Source organism: Vulpes vulpes, chromosome X, assembly GCF_048418805.1.
Source record: "Vulpes vulpes isolate BD-2025 chromosome X, VulVul3, whole genome shotgun sequence".
Classification (NCBI taxonomy): Eukaryota; Metazoa; Chordata; class Mammalia; order Carnivora; family Canidae; genus Vulpes; species Vulpes vulpes.
The window spans coordinates 47,752,632-47,770,629 of NC_132796.1; the positions used below are offsets into that span (position 1 = coordinate 47,752,632).

The window sequence follows — 17,998 nt, forward strand, 5'->3', positions numbered from 1 at the left end:
ACTGGAAAAATCATCTCTGTGTGTGTGTGTGTGTGTGTGTGTGTGTGTGTGTGTGTGTGTGTGTGATCAAATGAGAATGGAGGGAGGAACTGCTGGCTTAGCTTGAGGCAAAAAGGGCAATTAGAAGGCTGTGACAATGAAAGTCTGAACTCATAAAGGGGGTTGAAAGGAAGACATTTACCTCTTACTATTTGCTTTCAGATTTATGCCTCCAGATGATCCTTTAGGACGTCATGGCCCAAATCTTGAAAATTTCTTGAGAAAGAGACCTGTTGTTCCGGAGCACAAGAAGCAACCGTGCCCTTATGGTGAGTACCTATGTGCGGAACTGAGTTCTATACTATGGGAAACATACAGACTATATAGATACTTACCTCTCAAAGATTTCCCTTTCAAATGGAAAATCCTAACTTGTCCCCTTCCTGTGACTTAATGTCTCTGTCTTTATGTATTTTCGGTTGGGCATTTAAAGAATCATCCTAGAAACTGCACGAGGAAAAGGTAACTAGAATTGAAGGGAAGATAAGTTGTTACTTGTTTAAATAATGCATGTGTTTTAGCTGCCTCCATCTTAAATGGTGTTACTGGAGGCAGGGAAGTACAGAAACCCACATGGCCTATGGAAGCAGAAAGGGTAATGCCAAATTGGATTTGGCCCTAAGAAGGACATGTCTCTTAAGCAGGTGATTGCACTCTCTGTCAACTAATAATACTCTTTTCTTCAGTTCTGTATGTTCCAGTTTGCTTCCAAACTTATTTTTCATTTGCTTTTTTAAAATATAGTTTTCTAGAGTGCTTTCATGATCTTAAACAAGTCCTTCTGATACAAAGTTTGTGAGCCTAACAGTGCAACATGGGCTGCCTGGTCTGAGGCTACTTTGGATGATCACTCTTTTTGGATAATCACATATTTATGGGACATCTTGGATTTTTTTCTTTTTCTCAATTAACTTTTATTTTAATTATAGAGTACTTTCATTTAATCTACATTATCTTCATTTAATCTACACAGTGTCTGTATAATATAGGCATAATTATGGACTTTTATATGGAAGAAGAAATTGAGGCTCAGAAAGTAAAGTCACTTACCAAAGTTACATGGCTAGTAAGTAACATAGCTGGAATTGAAATTCAAGTCTAACTGGCTACCAAGCATGTGTTTTTGGCATAGCACTATGCTGCCTGCTGCTACCCTATACCACCTCAGCATGCAGGTTATGCCTAGACAAAATTGTGAGTTATAGGAAAATGAAGGCTGTTCAACTCTCAGTTCTTAGCTTTTACACTGAAGTTTCCTCTCCAGCTTTCCACTTCTCCCCTCTCCCTTCCAGCGTATGATGCCTCGTTGATGTTGTCCTGCCTCTCATCTTCATGGACAGTTAATTTTCTTCCTTAATCCCAAACAGTAAAACTCTAACCTGAGTAACCAGATTGTTACAACAGTTTCTGACATATTTGCACTGGTATGATAGAGAGTCTTACCCCAAGGCATTATTTTTCAGGCAAAAAATGCACCTATGGCCACAAGTGCAAATACTACCATCCGGAGCGGGCCAATCAACCACAGCGTTCCGTGGCTGATGAGCTCCGCATCAGTGCCAAACTGTCCACAGTGAAAACCGTGAGTGAAGGCACCCCGGCCAAGTGTGGCACAGGGCTGTCTAGTGCCAAAGGTGAGACAACCTCAGAAGTCAAACGTGTGACCCCCAAGCGCCAGTCGGATCCCAGCATCCGGTCCATGGCTGTAGAGCCTGAGGAATGGCTGTCGATTGCCCGTAAGCCTGAGGCCAGCTCTGTCCCCTCACTTGTGACCGCCCTAAGTGTCCCCACAATCCCACCCCCCAAAAGCCATGCAGTGAGTGCACTCAACACCCGTTCAGCCAGCAGCCCAGTGCCAGGATCCTCTCATTTCCCCCACCAGAAGGCCTCACTGGAGCACATGGCTAGCATGCAGTATCCCCCAATCCTGGTAACCAATAGCCATGGGACTTCTATTAGCTATGCTGACCAATATCCAAAGTTTGAGTCCTTGGGGGACCATGGCTACTATTCAATGTTAAGTGACTTCTCCAAACTGAACGTCAACAGCATGCATAATCGAGAGTACTACATGGCTGAAGCAGACCGAGGAGTATATGCCCGGAATCCCAACCTCTGTCCTGACAACCGTATGAGCCATACCAGGAACGACAACTATTCCTCTTACAACAACCTGTACTTGGCTGTAGGTGATAGCCATCCTGAGGGCAGTTTGAAGCTGCATCGTTCGGCATCTCAGAACCGTCTTCAGCCTTTTCCTCATGGTTACCATGACGCCTTAACGCGAGTGCAGAACTATGGCCCAGAGGATTCTAAGCAAGTCCCCCACAAACAGTCAGTTCCCCACTTAGTTCTGCAAGCCCAGCACCCAGCAACTGGCATATGCTCCAGTGGTCCTGGAGACTACTCTATGCCTCCCAATATCCATCCTGGGGCAACCCCCCAGCCAGGACGTGCCCTGGTAATGACTCGGATGGACAGCATTTCTGACTCCCGCCTCTATGAGAGCAACCCCATGAGGCAAAGGAGACCTCCTCTGTGCCGGGAGCAACATGCCAGCTGGGACCCATTGCCCTGTGCAACCGATTCCTATGGCTACCACTCTTATCCCTTGAGTAACAGCCTCATGCAACCATGCTATGAGCCAGTCATGGTACGGAGCGTGCCTGAAAAGATGGAACAGCTTTGGAGAAATCCTTGGGTTGGAATGTGCAATGATAACAGGGAGCATATGATCCCAGAGCACCAGTATCAGACTTACAAGAACCTCTGCAATATTTTCCCTTCAAACATTGTTCTTGCAGTGATGGAGAAGAATCCCCACACAGCAGATGCCCAACAACTGGCAGCTTTGATTGTTTCTAAGCTTAGGTCTGCTCGTTGACATGACATAGAAGTTAATCCTTTATACAAATATAAATACTAATAATGCATTAATACTATGATGAGTAACTAATAATTTTGTGTTGCGCTTTACAAGTTACAGTGTTTATGTTATTTGAAGCTCAAAACAACCTTGTAAGATAAATCTTACTGATGTCTTATTTTCTAGAAAAAGAAACTAAATCTCATTGAGATTAAGTTCCTTGCCAAGGTCACACTGCTAGCAAGTGACCAAATCATGACTCATACTCAAGTCCTCTGACTCCAAGTCCCATGCTTTTTTGCACAGCACCATGCAGGCAATGGAGGACAAAACTCAGGGGGAGAAGGTCTAACTGCAAGAATCTCCCAAGGGATTCCATTACCAACATTTTATTAATCACATATTCTATATTATAAAGTATTGATAATATATCTAATTTTAAAAGGAAGAGCATCAGGAGCAAATTATATGTTGAATTAACCTTTGGGGATTTTTAATAGGATATTTAAAGCTATTTAAAAGCAAATGCATAAATTATTGCATGAATATCTGACCATTCAATATCTTTACTAACCAAGCTATAGGGTCACATCAAAGCTTCTAGAGGTATATTTCAAACTTATTGTTAGCAATTATATTGCATGTATAACTGTATGCATTTAGTTTAATATGTTTCTGTATTTCCATATAACCTTTTATATAGTGATGATGAGAAGAAAATCTCTGCACAGTCCTTAGTCTATAGTTGTATAGATCATGAATCTAATTTGATTTTATGTCACATTTCATAGTTACGACCAGTTTTGAAAGTGAAATTACATGCCAATATTTGAATATTGTTTTCTTAGACACCAGAGCAAGCTAGCTCTACTTCCTTTGCAGTTTTTACTGGTCAACATTTACTGATAGTTCTTAGCTTTTATATCTCTTCACCTTAGCAAATTAAAGATCAGATTACAGCTTTTTATTTCAGAGGAGCTGATGGAAAAGCTCAAGATCCAAGCATATCAGGTTTGTGCTAAAAAAGCACAGAAGTTTGACCAGGACCAAGGGAGTTACTACCAGACTTCACTTCCTTTTTACCAGGAGAGATGGCCAAACGTGCAGCATTAAATGATGAACACAAAAGCTGCATTCAAGGAGGGTCTAATGGATACTTTTTAGACTTCTGACCTATGCAGTATTCGACATCACAGGATAAAATGTAATGGAGGACAGTGCACAGTCCTGTAATCCACTTTCTCTTGTTGTCCACCCTTTGGGAAATAAGGTTGATCACTGGTGGAACAGAATTTCTTTAGGAAACAAAACGAGGGGATTTTCTAAGTGGAAAAAGGCAGCTTACAAAAGGAGATGGTACATCTTTGCTAATAACTGGCTCAGTTATGCACTTCAAATATAGCAAACAGGATTCACTTACCCTTAGATAATTCTTAAATGCATTACTAAAGACAGCAGGACTTTGGGTTGGGTGGCACCATTTGTGCAACTAGTATCTTGCTCAGGGTGGAAACCTTTGTAGATAAATGCCTCCTCTAGAGGCATTATTGGGTTGTTTTTTTTAAAAGCTGTATTAAATGAACCCCTTTTTTAATCCATTGTATATTAAACATTTTGAACCATGACCTGCTCACTATTTCTTGAGCTGGAACTTGCTAATTTCTATGATTTTTTTTTATCATGAAAGTTAAGAAGGCCTGGTCTAGGTCTTTTGTTGCTTCATGAAAAGGTGTGACACTCTCTATAAATGTTTCTTATGGTGAAACACTCCACATGTGAGTCTGTAGTCAGGATTGTTTCTGGTGGTTTCATAGTGGCTTGCATGCTGCTTTCTGGCTTTCTATCTCTGTCCTAGTTGATCAAAACTGCATCTCAATCAGCATTTATCTTCAGTTAACTACAGCTTTGTATTCATCTACTTTCTGATCTTTCCATTCCCCAGCATGCTGATATGTAAAAAGTACTTTCTGTCCCATATAGAATAGAGAGTGACAGTTGCCACTGAAGTGCTTGCAATTCAGTTTCACCCAAATTTTATACACTTTATTTTCAACTTATACAAACATTTTATTTTCAACCTCTTGGACCTTCTGAATCTGTCCCATGTCTAAATCAAGGGTATTTGACAATCTTAGATGACTCTACTGCCTTTGTACCTGTTAGTTCATCTTCCTACCAAAATCATCGATGGCACCACAGTATCTACTAGTTGCACAATTTTCAGGGAAGCACAAGATTTGTCTTGTCAGCTGCAATTTATCTCAAATATGTTCATATTTAATACTTGGGAAAACTGTAAGCTCCTCCCAACACAGGACATATTTTTAAGGCAGCATATGTATTTTTTATTTTCCAAAACCAATTGTCATTCTTCTCATTAAATGTGTACCAGCCAAAGTGGCTAAAAGCAATGCTTCAAATAACCAGAAATGACCTTTTGTTGATACAAATTATATCTTTTTTTCCTGATTGCATAAGAACAAATGTACAAAACTCATAATAAACTAAGTTAGGTACTGACTTTTCACCAGGATGTTTGTGGCACTGTGTGTCACAGAAAAGCAGCCTGGGAGTCATGAGGGAGCTATTTACAAAGGGCAGTAGTGGTTTATAGACAAAGACAGTTTTTTCAAGGCTTCTTTATTACTATGCACACAGCTATTATGTGTACAGTTTCAAGGATTATATTGCACAAGTTCTCTTTAGCCTATTACATTTACTATGTCCCCCAAAAAGGAATTTTGTGTCAAAATTGTGGTAGTGAATCATCTGCAAGAAGCTAAAATTATGAATGCATGAATCTAGCATGCTTTTTAGTGAGGTTATTAGAGAAACATTTTCTTTATACTGATATCTGTACACTTCTTGACTTTTCCATATTGTCTGTAATTATAAAACAACAAATAGAAAGAAGCACTGGGACCTTCTCAGTTCTCCTGATAATAAAATCAGGCCTCTTTCTTAGGGTTAAGCTTGTGTTCCTGAGAATACTTACCTCCAAGCACTCAGCAGGGGTTACTGCAGTGTTTAGTGTGGTTTTCAAGGACCAGTATATTTTGCAAGAGGTGCTTTGTACTTTTAATTTTTTCACTGAATTTCTGAACTCATAGAAAGTCTGTGCCTATTCAGGCCTTAGATTTTATACATTTTGTGATTTTTGTTTCTTTTTGTGATTTTGTTGTGGTTACTTTTATTTCAACCTGAAGAAGTGTGATTCTGGAGTGGCAAGGTCAATTCAATTACTAGAGCCTTTTCAAAGGACGCATATAGCCATTGCACTATCTTTTATTTTTTTATTTTTTTTTAAATTTTTATTTATTTATGATAGTCACAGAGAGAGAGAGAGAGAGGCAGAGACACAGGCAGAGGGAGAAGCAGGCTCCATGCACCGGGAGCCCGATGTGGGATTCGATCCCGGGTCTCAAGGATCGCGCCCTGGGCCAAAGGCAGGCGCCAAACCGCTGCGCCACCCAGGGATCCCTGCACTATCTTTCAAAGTGTAAAGTATAGAAAGGAGAATGACAGATGCCTTATGGAAAGGGTCTGTAAAACTTTTCTTTTTCTAAGTAATAATATAAGTATTCTCTCTTTCTTTCCTAGTTTACAGAACACTTTGAAAACCCATTTTTTTCTATTTGAGAATAAATTCTCTTTATACAGTAATTCAAATATTGATACCCATTAACCTTTGGCACTGAGCTTTCTTCTAACATAGAAGAATTCATTTTGAGAGGCACTCATTTACTGTTCTATCTATGCTGTTAGTATGGGACTTCGTACAATTGCCCATTTTGAGGGCCAACAATTTCAATACACTTTTACTCTGTGAACCAGGTCTGAAACTGCACAGGGAAAATACTGTTAAGCTATCCAAAGAGCTATGCTCAGGTTTCCTCCTAACCCTTCTCTGTCTTCCCCTAGTTTTCTCCTCCTCACATCTGACACTGAGGAGGGCATAGTCTTAAACTTGAAGTGGCACTACAATTAGTTCTCACTGGAAACCAAACCAGTATGTTTTGGGAACCTGCTTGTCCAAAGTAGTTGATGCCTTTGGAAAGACTCAGCATATTCAATGTCTACCATATTGTAGCTAGCTATATACATAGACAGATTGACTATTTCTAGTCCTGATTTATATATCACTGAGCTATAGTAGTTTGTGGGATTAAACAAATACTGTTTAATGGTTGTAAACTTTTATAAAACCTCTTTGGGTTTTTTGTTTGACCCAAACATAACGTAAGTCTCAATGACAAAATACACAAAGCCAACCAGAGGTGAGTGAAAATATGTCCCATCCCCAGTTTTGTCTTCCCCTATAATGCAGGTGCAATGCTTTGCTATGTTCTCACTAGCATGAATATGCTATGACTACATAATGAGGTTTTATTGGTTTCACCTATAATCATGATTGAAAATGCTGTATCATTGACAATAATGAACTGTAACCACACTTACTTTCTACATAAACTGTTTGTCTACTAACTACAAATGACTGTGTTTCTTTAAGAACATCAACAACAAAAGCCATACCACACCGACCTATACACACATTCTAGTTAACTTCTAAAAACTTAATTTTCTTCCCTTGGGAAATTTAAATAAAAACTTGAAACTACAAAAATTTTCTGTCCTTGGGACTTGCATCATGAGATAAGCTATAAGGAGAGGGATCTCCCCAAATGACTTCATCTGAATTTTACCACAGTAAGCATATGCCTTCTTCTATTTTTGTATACTAACACAGCCCTAAGTGCTACTCATAGGGCTGGACTGATCCAAGCCTCCACTCATGGGTCAGAACTAGGTGGAGGGTTCAGGGCCCAGCTTAATTTCTTCCCTGATATCTTCAGGGACATAGAAATATCATCTGCTGGGCATTAGCCAAATATCAGAGCTAGAAGCATTCTGGCACCCTTACTTACAGAGAAGCCACTGATGGAAGCTCAGCTGCATCAACTCCATCAAGTTATAGTTGTGCAAACTGAGGATCCAAGAACTAAAGAGGTTTGACTAAGGCTGAGGGAGGTAATGGCAAAGCTACAACTGGAACCCCAGGCCTCATTGCTCCCAGGCCAGTGAGCTCTTTATTAAAGTGGTGTCTGCTCTTCCCTCATGCTTTTTGGGAGCATCCTACTCCCACCTCAAGCCCCTCACCCACCCTGAACAATTCAGGCCAGTCCTATTCTATTTGTGTGTGTGTGTGTGTGTGTGTGTGTGTTCAGGCCAGTCCTATTCTAAAGGCAGAGATGACCACAGTTGCTACAGGAAAGTCCAGTCTGAGCCTTTGGAAGGCACTACTCATAAATCTGTGAATCTTTCTTTCTTTTATCATACTTTTGAGACTAAGTGCTCATCTCTCCTTATCTTTTCCCTGCCTTCTCTCACATTTCTTAGGCACATACATTATTAAGTTCTTCCTGAGTACCAAATAGGGACCTGAACTATACTATACTGGGCTAGGAAGAGACAGAAGAGGAATAAACAGTTCCTAGCTCTCGAAATTTATGCTCTCATGATGAAATAAGGCAGACTTATAGAAAAAGTTAATAAATTAAGACTTTCTTGGAGGGCAGTGGCAGCCTCAGAGTTTGGTGAGTGGTAACGATAGTTAGAATTCCAAGAGGGGACAATTCAATATTCAATACCTCTCCCTAATCATAGGTGGGAAATCAACTAGTCTGATGATTTCCCTCACTAGCTTACCTCTCTGGCCTCAGGACTTACCATGTTCTAATTATCCTGTACCCTTCAATGGTGTCCCAATATGATATGATCTTTCTTTATCCCCTCTGGACTTCTACCTTACTTCTACTCTTTGTTATGACTAGGGTAACTTGCCCTTTGAAGACTTCCTGCTATTGTCACCTTTAATAGGCTGTCCTACCTCCTTGATCAAGCATTGTTGGTCCTTACCAACAGTAGGCTTTGCAGGCATCTTGAACAATCCTTCTATCTTAGCACTTGTCACTCTGTTATAATTAACTTGGCATGCAGACTCTACAAATAAGGGAGTTCCTTAGAAGAAGAAACCATGTTCTTCATCACTGATGGGTTATCAGAAGGGGTGACTCTCAATTATTGTCATTGAATAACAGTATAATGTGTACTTTTTCAACTTGACCCTCAACTCTGTTCCCCAGAATGTGTATAGTTTGAAGACTTTTTAATCAGTCTCTGATCTCTAGTCAGAAAGAAAGGTCAAAGGGCACTGGGCTATTGTTGCTCCTAGCCAGTTCTTCCTTAACTTTCTTCCACACATGACCCTACACCTGACTCAACCATCTAAAGCAGTCCTTCCTAGGGACATGGTTTCAGATCCCAGGTTTTATATCTCTAGCAAACAATTATCTTGACTCTTACCCTCCCTGGACCTGGTCTAAGCACATATAGTATGCTCCTCAACTTTAGGTCCATCTTTGAAGTCCAGAGGAAAGCATTTTGTCCTAGGTTAAATAGACCTGAGTCCTGAGTTCAAGGTGTATTAATCCTGGTAGGAATCCACACCACTTACACTGTACTATACAAAGCATAGTACCATTTAAAGAACACTTTCATAATTATTCTCTTTTTCTATCCTTGCAACAAGCCTGTGAGGCAAATATTATCCTCTTACAGATAAAGAAACTGGAAATTTACCCAAGGTTACTCTCAATAAGTGGTGTTCTCTGAAACCCAAGACTTTGGGCAGCTTTTTTCTCTCTATTCTTGTTGCATCTCAAACTTTATTTAGCATGCATCAGACTTACCTGGTGACTGTAAAACCAGATTGCTATCCACCCTTAATCTTTCTGATTCAGGTCAGTGATGGCATTCAATGATTTAATTTCTAACAAGCACCCAGATGTTGATGTAGCAAGAAACAAAGATCTATATGTTATTAATTTGTTTTGTGTTCTTGGACAAATCCGCTCCATTTTTATCTGCCTCACTGCCTCAATGCACAAAATTAGGGGGCTAGACTAGAACTATGATATCCAAATTTTTTAGCAGCAAAAACTATCTGGCAAGAAAAAATATATAGGATATCAATACATTTTTTAAGGATGTAAGAGTTGCTGGAATACATTGATTTATTTATTTTCTATTATATTGTTTTTGCACCTCTATCTGATTTTTTTTCCTGCTGAGGTTTTTATTTTTTTATTTTTTAAATATGACTTTATTTCTTTATTTAGCTATATTTTTTATTGGAGTTTGATTTGCCAATATATAGAATAACACCCAATGCTCATCCCATCAAATGCCTCCCTCAGTGCCCATCACCCAGTCACCCCATCCCCCCACCACCTCCCTTTCCACTACCCCCTCTTCCTTTCTCAGAGTGAGGTGTCTCTCATGTTCTGTCACCCTCACTGATATTTCCCACTCATTTTCTCTCCTTTCCCCTTTATTCCCTTTCACTAATTTTTATATTCCCCAAATGAATGAGACCATACAATGTTTGTCCTTCTCTGATTGACTTGCTTCACTTAGCAAAATACTCACCAGTTCCCACCAAATTACCTAGATAACCTTCAAATCATCCTGAAAATCTACGAATTCGGCCTGAGAATTAAAGAGAGACCAGCTGGAATGCTACAGTGAGAAGAGTTCACGCTTCTATCAAGGTAGGAAGAGGGGGAGGAAAAAAGAAATAAAGAAACAAAAGGCATCCAAGGGGGAGGGGCCCTGCGAGGAGCCCGGCTAAGGCAAGGGCGAGTGCCTCCAGGACAGGAGAGCTCCATCCTGGAGAAGCAGGACCTGCACCAATCTTCCTGGGCAGAAAGGCGCCCGCAGGGAGTTAGAGCAGGATCCCAGGAGGGCGGGGATGCCCTCGGGCTCCCTGGGACACTAACAGACACCTGTGCGCCCAGGAGAGTGCTCCATACCCCAGGGCCGAGCTCCAAAAAGAGTGCAGCGTGCACGGCTGGACCCAGAGCAGATCGGCGGGGCTCGGGGGGTGGCTTTGTGTGGAGGGGGCTGCGCGGCCAGGAGCGCGAATCCAACAGCGCAGGCTGGGGAGCCCCGGGCACCGGGACACAGCCCAGGATCCGGCCTCCCCCCGGGACAGGCAGAGGCCGGGAGGGCCCAGGACCATAAGGATGCTCCTGCCCTGAGCTGAGCAGATCAGCGGCCCCGCCATGGAGCCTCCAGGCCCTGCAGACGGAGAGCTCCGTGGTTATTGCAGGGGCTGAAGCCAGGGTTCCAGAGCTGGCCCCGCCACTGTGGCTGTTCCTCCTGGGGCCTCACGGGGTAAACAACCCCCACTGAGCCCTGCACCAGGCAGGGGGCAGAGCAGCTCCCCCAAGTGCTAACACCTGAAAATCAGCACAGCAGGCCCCTCCCCCAGAAGACCAGCTAGACGGACCAGTTCCAGGGGAAGTCAAGGGACTTAAAGTATACAGAATCAGAAGATACTCCCCCGTGGCTTTTTCTTTCCTTTCCTTTTTTTTTTTCTTTTTGATTTCTGTTTGCTTCCCCCACCCTTTTTTCCCCTTTCTTTCTTTTTCTTTCTCTTTCTTTCTTTCTTCCTTTTTTCTTTTTCTCTTTTCTTTCCTTCTTTCTCTCCTGTCTTTTTCTCCTTTTCCCAATACAACTTGTTTTTGGCCACTCTGCACTGAGCAAAATGACTAGAAGGAAAACCTCACCTCAAAAGAAAGAATCAGAAACAGTCCTCTCTCCCACAGAGTTACAAAATCTGGATTACAATTCAATGTCAGAAAGCCAATTCAGAAGCACTATTATACAGCTACTGGTGGCTCTAGAAAAAAGCAGAAAGGACTCAAGAGACATCATGGCTGCAGAATTTAGATCCAATCAGGCAGAAATTAAAAATCAATTGAATGAGATGCAATCCAAACAAGAAGTCTTAACGACGAGGGTTAACAAGGTGAAAAAACGAGTGAGTGACATAGAAGACAAGTTGATGGCAAAGAGGGAAACTAAGGAAAAAAGAGACAATTAAAAGGCCATGAGGATAGATTAAGGGAAATAAACGACAGCCAGAGGAAGAAAACCCTACGTTTAATTGGGGTTCCAGAGGGCGCCGAAAGGGACAGAGGTCCAGAATATGTATTTGAACAAATCCTAGCTGAAAACTTTCCTAATCTGGGAAGGGAAACAGGCATTCAGATCCAGGAAATAGAGAGATACTCCCCTAAAATCAATAAAAACTGTTCAACACCTCCACATCTAATAGTTAAGCTCGCAAATTCCAAAGATAAAGAGAAGATCCTTAAAGTACCAAGAGACAAGAAATCCCTGACTTTTATGGGGAGAAGTATTAGGGTAACAGCAGACGTCTCCACAGAGACCTGGCAGGCCAGAAAGGGCTGGCAGGATATATTCAGGGTCCTAAATGAGAAGAACACACAACCAAGAATACTTTATCCAGCAAGCCTCTCATTCAGAATGGAAGGAGAGATAAAGAGCTTTCAAGACAGGCAGGAACTAAAAGAATATGTGACCTCCAAAGCAGCTCTGCAAGAAATTTTAAAGGGGACTCTTAAAATTCCCCTTTAAGAAGAAGTTCAGTGGAACAATCCACAAAAACAAGGACTGAATAGGTATCATGATGACACCAAACTCATATCTTTCTATAGTAACTCTGAATGTGAACGGGCTTAATGACCCCATCAAAAGGTTCAGGGTTTCAGACTGGATAAAAAAGCAGGACCCATCAATTTTCTGTTTACAAGAGACTCATTTTAGACAGAAGGACACCTACAGCCTGTAAATAAAAGGTTGGAGAACAATTTACCATTCAAATGGTCCTCAAAAGAAAGCAGGGGTAGCCATCCTTATATCAGATAAACTAAAATTTACCCCAAGACTGTAGTAAGAGATGAAGAGGGACACTATATCATACTTAAAGGATCTATCCAACAAGAGGACTTAACAATCCTCAATATATATGCCCTGAATGTGGGAGATCCCAAATATTTATATCAATTAATAAACAAAGTGAAGAAATACTTAGATAATAATACACTTTTACTTGGTGACTTCAATCTAGCTCTTTCTATACGCGATAGGTCTTCTAAGCACAACATCCCCAAAGAAACGAGATCTTTAAATGATACACTGGACCAGATGGAATTCACAGATATCTACAGAACATTACATCCAAACGCAACTGAATACACATTCTTCTCAAGTGCACATGGAACTTTCTCCAGAATAGAACACATACTGGGTTGCAAATCGGGTCTGAACAGATACCAAAAATTGGGATCGTCCCCTGCATATTCTCAGACCATAATGCCTTGTAATTAGAACTAAATCACAAGAAGAAGTTTGGAAGGACCTCAAACATGTGGAGGTTAAGGACCATCCTGCGAAAAGATGAAAGGGTCAACCAGGAAATTAAGGAAGAATTTAAAAGATTCATGGAAACTAATGAGAATGAAGATACAACCATTCAAAATCTTTGGGATGCAGCAAAAGCAGTCCTAAGGGGGAAATACATCGCAATACAAGCATCCATTCAAAAACTGGAAAGAACTCAAATACAAAAGCTAACCTTACACATAAAGGAGCTAGAGAAAAAACAGCAGATAGATCCTACGCCCAGCAGAAGAGAGTTAATTAGAATTCGAGCAGAAATCAACGAAATCAAGACCAGAAGAACTGTGGAACAGATCAACAAAACCAGGAGTTGGTTCTTTGAAAAGTTAATAAGATAGATAAACCATTAGCCAGCCTTATTAAAAAGAAGAGAGAGAAGACTCAAATTAATAAAATCATGAATGAGAAAGGAGAGATCACTACCAACACCAAGGAAATACAAACGATTTTAAAAACTTATTATGAACAGCTGTACGCCAATAAATTAGGCAATCTAGAAGAAATGGACGCATTCCTGGAAAGCCACAAACTACCAAAACTGGAACAGGAAGAAATAGAAAACCTGAACAGGCCAATAACCAGGGAGGAAATTGAAGCAGTCATCAAAAACCTCCCAAGACACAAGAGTCCAGGGCCAGATGGCTTCCCAGGGGAATTCTATCAAAGGTTTAAAGAAGAAACCATAGCTATTCTACTAAAGCTGTTTGGAAAGATAGAGATGGAGTACTTCCAAATTCGTTCTATGAGGCCAGCATCACCGTAATTCCAAAACCAGACAAAGACCCCACCAAAAAGAGAATTACAGATCAATATCCCTGATGAACATGGATGCAAAAATTCTCTACAAGATACTAGCCAATAGGATCCAACAACACATTCAGAAAATTATTCACCATGACCAAGTAGGATTTATCCCCGGGACACACGGCTGGTTCAACACTCGTTAAACAATCAATGTGATTCATCATATCAGCAAGAGAAAAACCAAGAACCATATGATCCTCTCATTAGATGCAGAGAAAGCATTTGACAAAATGCAGCATCCATTCCTGATCAAAACTCTTCAGAGCGTAGGGATAGAGGGAAGATTCCTCGACATATTAAAAGCCTTCAATGAAAAGCCCACAACAAATATCATTCTCAATGGAGAAGCACTGGGAGCCTTTCCCCTAAGATCAGGAACAAGACAGGGATGTCCACTCTCACCACTGCTATTCAACATAGTACTAGAAGTCCTAGCCTCAGCAATCAGATAACAAAAAGACATTAAAGGCATTCAAATTTGCAAAGAAGAAGTCAAACTCTCCCTCTTCGCTGATGACATGATACTCTACATAGAAAACCCAAAAGCCTCCACCCCCACATTGCTAGAACTCATACAGCAATTTGGCAGCGTGGCAGGATACAAAATCAATGCCCAGAAATCAGTGGCATTTCTATACACTAACAATGAGACTGAAAAAAGAGAAACTAAGGAGTCAATCCCATTTACAACTGCACCCAAAAGCATAAGATACCTAGGAATGAACCTAACCAAAGAGGTAAAGGATCTAAACCCTAAAAACTATAGAACACTTCGGAAGGAAATTGAGGAAGACACAAAGAGATGGAAAAATATTCCATGCTCATGGATTCGCAGAATTATTATTGTGAAAATGTCAATGTTACCCAGGGCAATTTACACGTTTAATGCAATCCCTATCAAAATACCATGGACTTTCTTCAGAGAGTTAGAACAAATTATTTTAAGATTTGTGCGGAATCAGAAAAGACCTCTAATAGCCAGGGTAATTTTAAAAAAGAAAACCATATCTGGGGGCATCACAATGCCAGATTTCAGGTTGTACTACAAAGCTGTGGTCATCAAGACAGTGTGGTACTGGGACAAAAACAGACACATAGATCAATGGAACAGAATAGAGAACCCAGAAGTAGACCCTGAACTTTATGGTCAACTAATATTCAATAAAGGAGGAAAGACTATGCATTGGAAGAAAGACAGTCCTTCAATAAACGGTGCTGGAAAAATTGGACATCCACATGCAGAAGAATGAAACTAGACCACTCTCACCATACACAAAGATAAACTCAAAATGGATGAAAGATCTAAACGTGAGATAAGAGTCCATCAAAATCCTAGAGGAGAACACAAGCAATACCCTTTTTGAACTCGGCCACAGTTAACTTCTTGCAAGAAACATCCAGGAAGGCAAAAGAAACAAAAGCAAAAATGAACTATTGGGACTTCATCAAGATAAGAAGCTTTTGCACAGCAAAGGATACAGTCAACAAAACTAAAAGACAACCTACAGAATGGGAGAAGATATTTGCAAATGAGTATCAGATAAAGGGCTAGTTTCCAAGATCTATAAAGATCTTATTAAACTCAACCGCAAAGAAACAAACAATCCAATCATGTAATGGGCAAAAGACATGAACAGAAATCTCACAAGGAAGACATAGACATGGCCAAAAAGCACATCAGAAAATGCTCTGCATCACTTGCCATCAGGGAAATACAAATCTTTTTTTATTTTTTTTTTTTTATTTTTTTTTTTAAATTTTTATTTATTTATGATAGTCACAGAGAGAGAGAGAGAGAGAGGCAGAGACTCAGGCGGAGGAAGAAGCAGGCCCCATGCACCAGGAGCCCGATGTGGGATTCGATCCCAGGTCTCCAGGATCGCGCCCTGGGCCAAAGGCAGGCGCCAAACCGCTGCGCCATCCAGGGATCCCCAGGGAAATACAAATCAAAACCACAATGAGATACCACCTCACACCAGTGAGAATGGGGAAAATTAACAAGGCAGGAAACCACAAATGTTGGAGAGGATGCGGAGAAAAGGGAACCCTCTTACACTGTTGGTGGGAATGTGAACTGGTGCAGCCACTCTGGAAAACTGTGTGGAGGTTCCTCAAAGTGTTAAAAATAGACCTGCCCTACGACCCAGCAATTGCACTGTTGGGGATTTACCCCAAAGATTCAGATGCAATGAAACGCTGGGACACCTGCACCCCGATGTTTATAGCAGCAATGTCCACAATAGCCAAACTGTGGAAGGAGCCTCGGTGTCCATCGAAAGATGAATGGATAAAGAAGATGTGGTTTATGTATACAATGGAATATTACTCAGCTATTAGAAATGACAAATACCCACCATTTGCTTCGACGTGGATGGAACTGGAGGGTGTTATGCTGAGTGAAGTAAGTCAATTCGGAGGGGGACAAACATTATATGTTCTCATTCATTTGGGGAATGTAAATAATAGTGAAAGGGAATATAGTGGAAGGGAGAATAAATGTGTGGGAAATATCATAAAGGAAGACAGAACATAAAGACTCCTAACTCTGGGAAATGAACTAGGGGTGATGGAAGGGGAGGAGGGCTGGGGGTGGGGGTGAATGGGTGATGGGCACTGAGGGGGGTACTTGACGGGATGAGCACTGGGTGTTATTCTTTATGTTGGCAAATTGAACACCAATACAAAATAAATATATTATTAAAAAATAAATAAAAAAATAAACATCCCGGTGCATGTGTCTCGGATTTTCACTGCATCTGTATCTTTGGGGTAAATCCCATCAGTGAAATTGCTGGGTCGTAGGGCAGGTCTATTATTATCTCTTTGAGGAAGCTCCACACAGTTTTCCAGAGTGGCTATATCAGTTCACATTCCCACCAACAGTGCAAGACGTTTCCCCTATCTCCACATCCTCTAAAACATTTTTATTTTCCTTACTTGTTATTTTCCCCATTCTCACTGGTGTGACGTGGTATCTCATTGTGGTTTTGATTTGTATTTCCCTGATGCCCAGTGATGCGGAGCTTTTTCTATGTGCTTGTTGGCCACGTCTATGTCTTCCTCTTTGAAATTTCTGTTCATGTATTTTCCCATTTCATGACTGGATTGTTTGTTTTTTGGGTGTTGAGTTTAATAAGTTGTTTATAGATCTTGGATACTAGCCTTTTATCTGATAGGTCATTTGCAAATATCTTCTCCCATTCTGTAGGTTGTCTTTTAGTTTTGTTGACTGTTTCTTTTGCTGTGCAGAAACTCTTTATCTTGATGAAGTCCCCATAATTCATTTTTGCTTTTATTTCCCTTGCCTTCATAGATGTATCTTGCAAGAATTTGCTGTGGCCAAGTCCAAAAAAGGTGTTGCCTGTGTTCTCCTCTAGGATTTTGATGGATTCTTGTCTCACATTTAAATATTTCATCCATTTTGAGTTTATCTTTGTGTATGGTGTTAGAGAATGGTCTACTTTCATTCTTCTACATGTGACTTTCAAATTTTCCCAGCACCATTTATTGAAGAGGCGGTCCTATGTCCAGTGGATAATCTTTCCGGCTTTGCTGAATATTAGTTGACAATAGTTGATGACTGATTTCTGAGTTCTCTATTCTGCCAGTGAACTATGTGTCTGTTTTTGTGCCAGTAATACAGTGTCTTGATGATCACAGCTTTGTAGTACAACTTTAAATCTGGCATTGTGATGCCCCTGGCTCGTATTTTCTTTTTCAATATTCCCCTGGCTATTCGGTGGCTTTTCTGATTCCACACAAATATTAAGATGATTTGTTCCAATTCTCTGAAGAAAGTCCATGGTGATTTGATAGGGATTGCATTGAATGTGTAAATTGCCTTGGGAAGCATAGGCATTTGGATGCTGTATTTTGTCAAAAGCTTCCTCTGCATCTATTGAGAGGATCATATATTTCGTGTTTTTTGTCTTGTTGATATGATCTATCACATTGACTGTT

General features: G+C 40.7%; 1 protein-coding gene across 9 annotated transcripts in view; it reads left to right on the plus strand.

Moving 5' to 3' along the window:
* Nucleotides 1–7,397, plus strand: part of ZC3H12B (zinc finger CCCH-type containing 12B) — a 443,182-nt gene extending 435,785 nt beyond the window's left edge. For all 9 annotated transcript variants that reach the window (XM_072744679.1, XM_025987640.2, XM_072744681.1 and 6 more), the window contains 2 exons: nt 202–308; nt 1,503–7,397. In XM_072744679.1, coding sequence (XP_072600780.1) covers nt 202–308; nt 1,503–2,923 — 1,528 coding nt within the window. In that variant the 3' untranslated portion in view covers nt 2,924–7,397. The remainder of the gene's footprint in view (nt 1–201; nt 309–1,502) is intronic.
* The last annotated feature ends 10,601 nt before the right edge of the window (nt 7,398–17,998 follow it).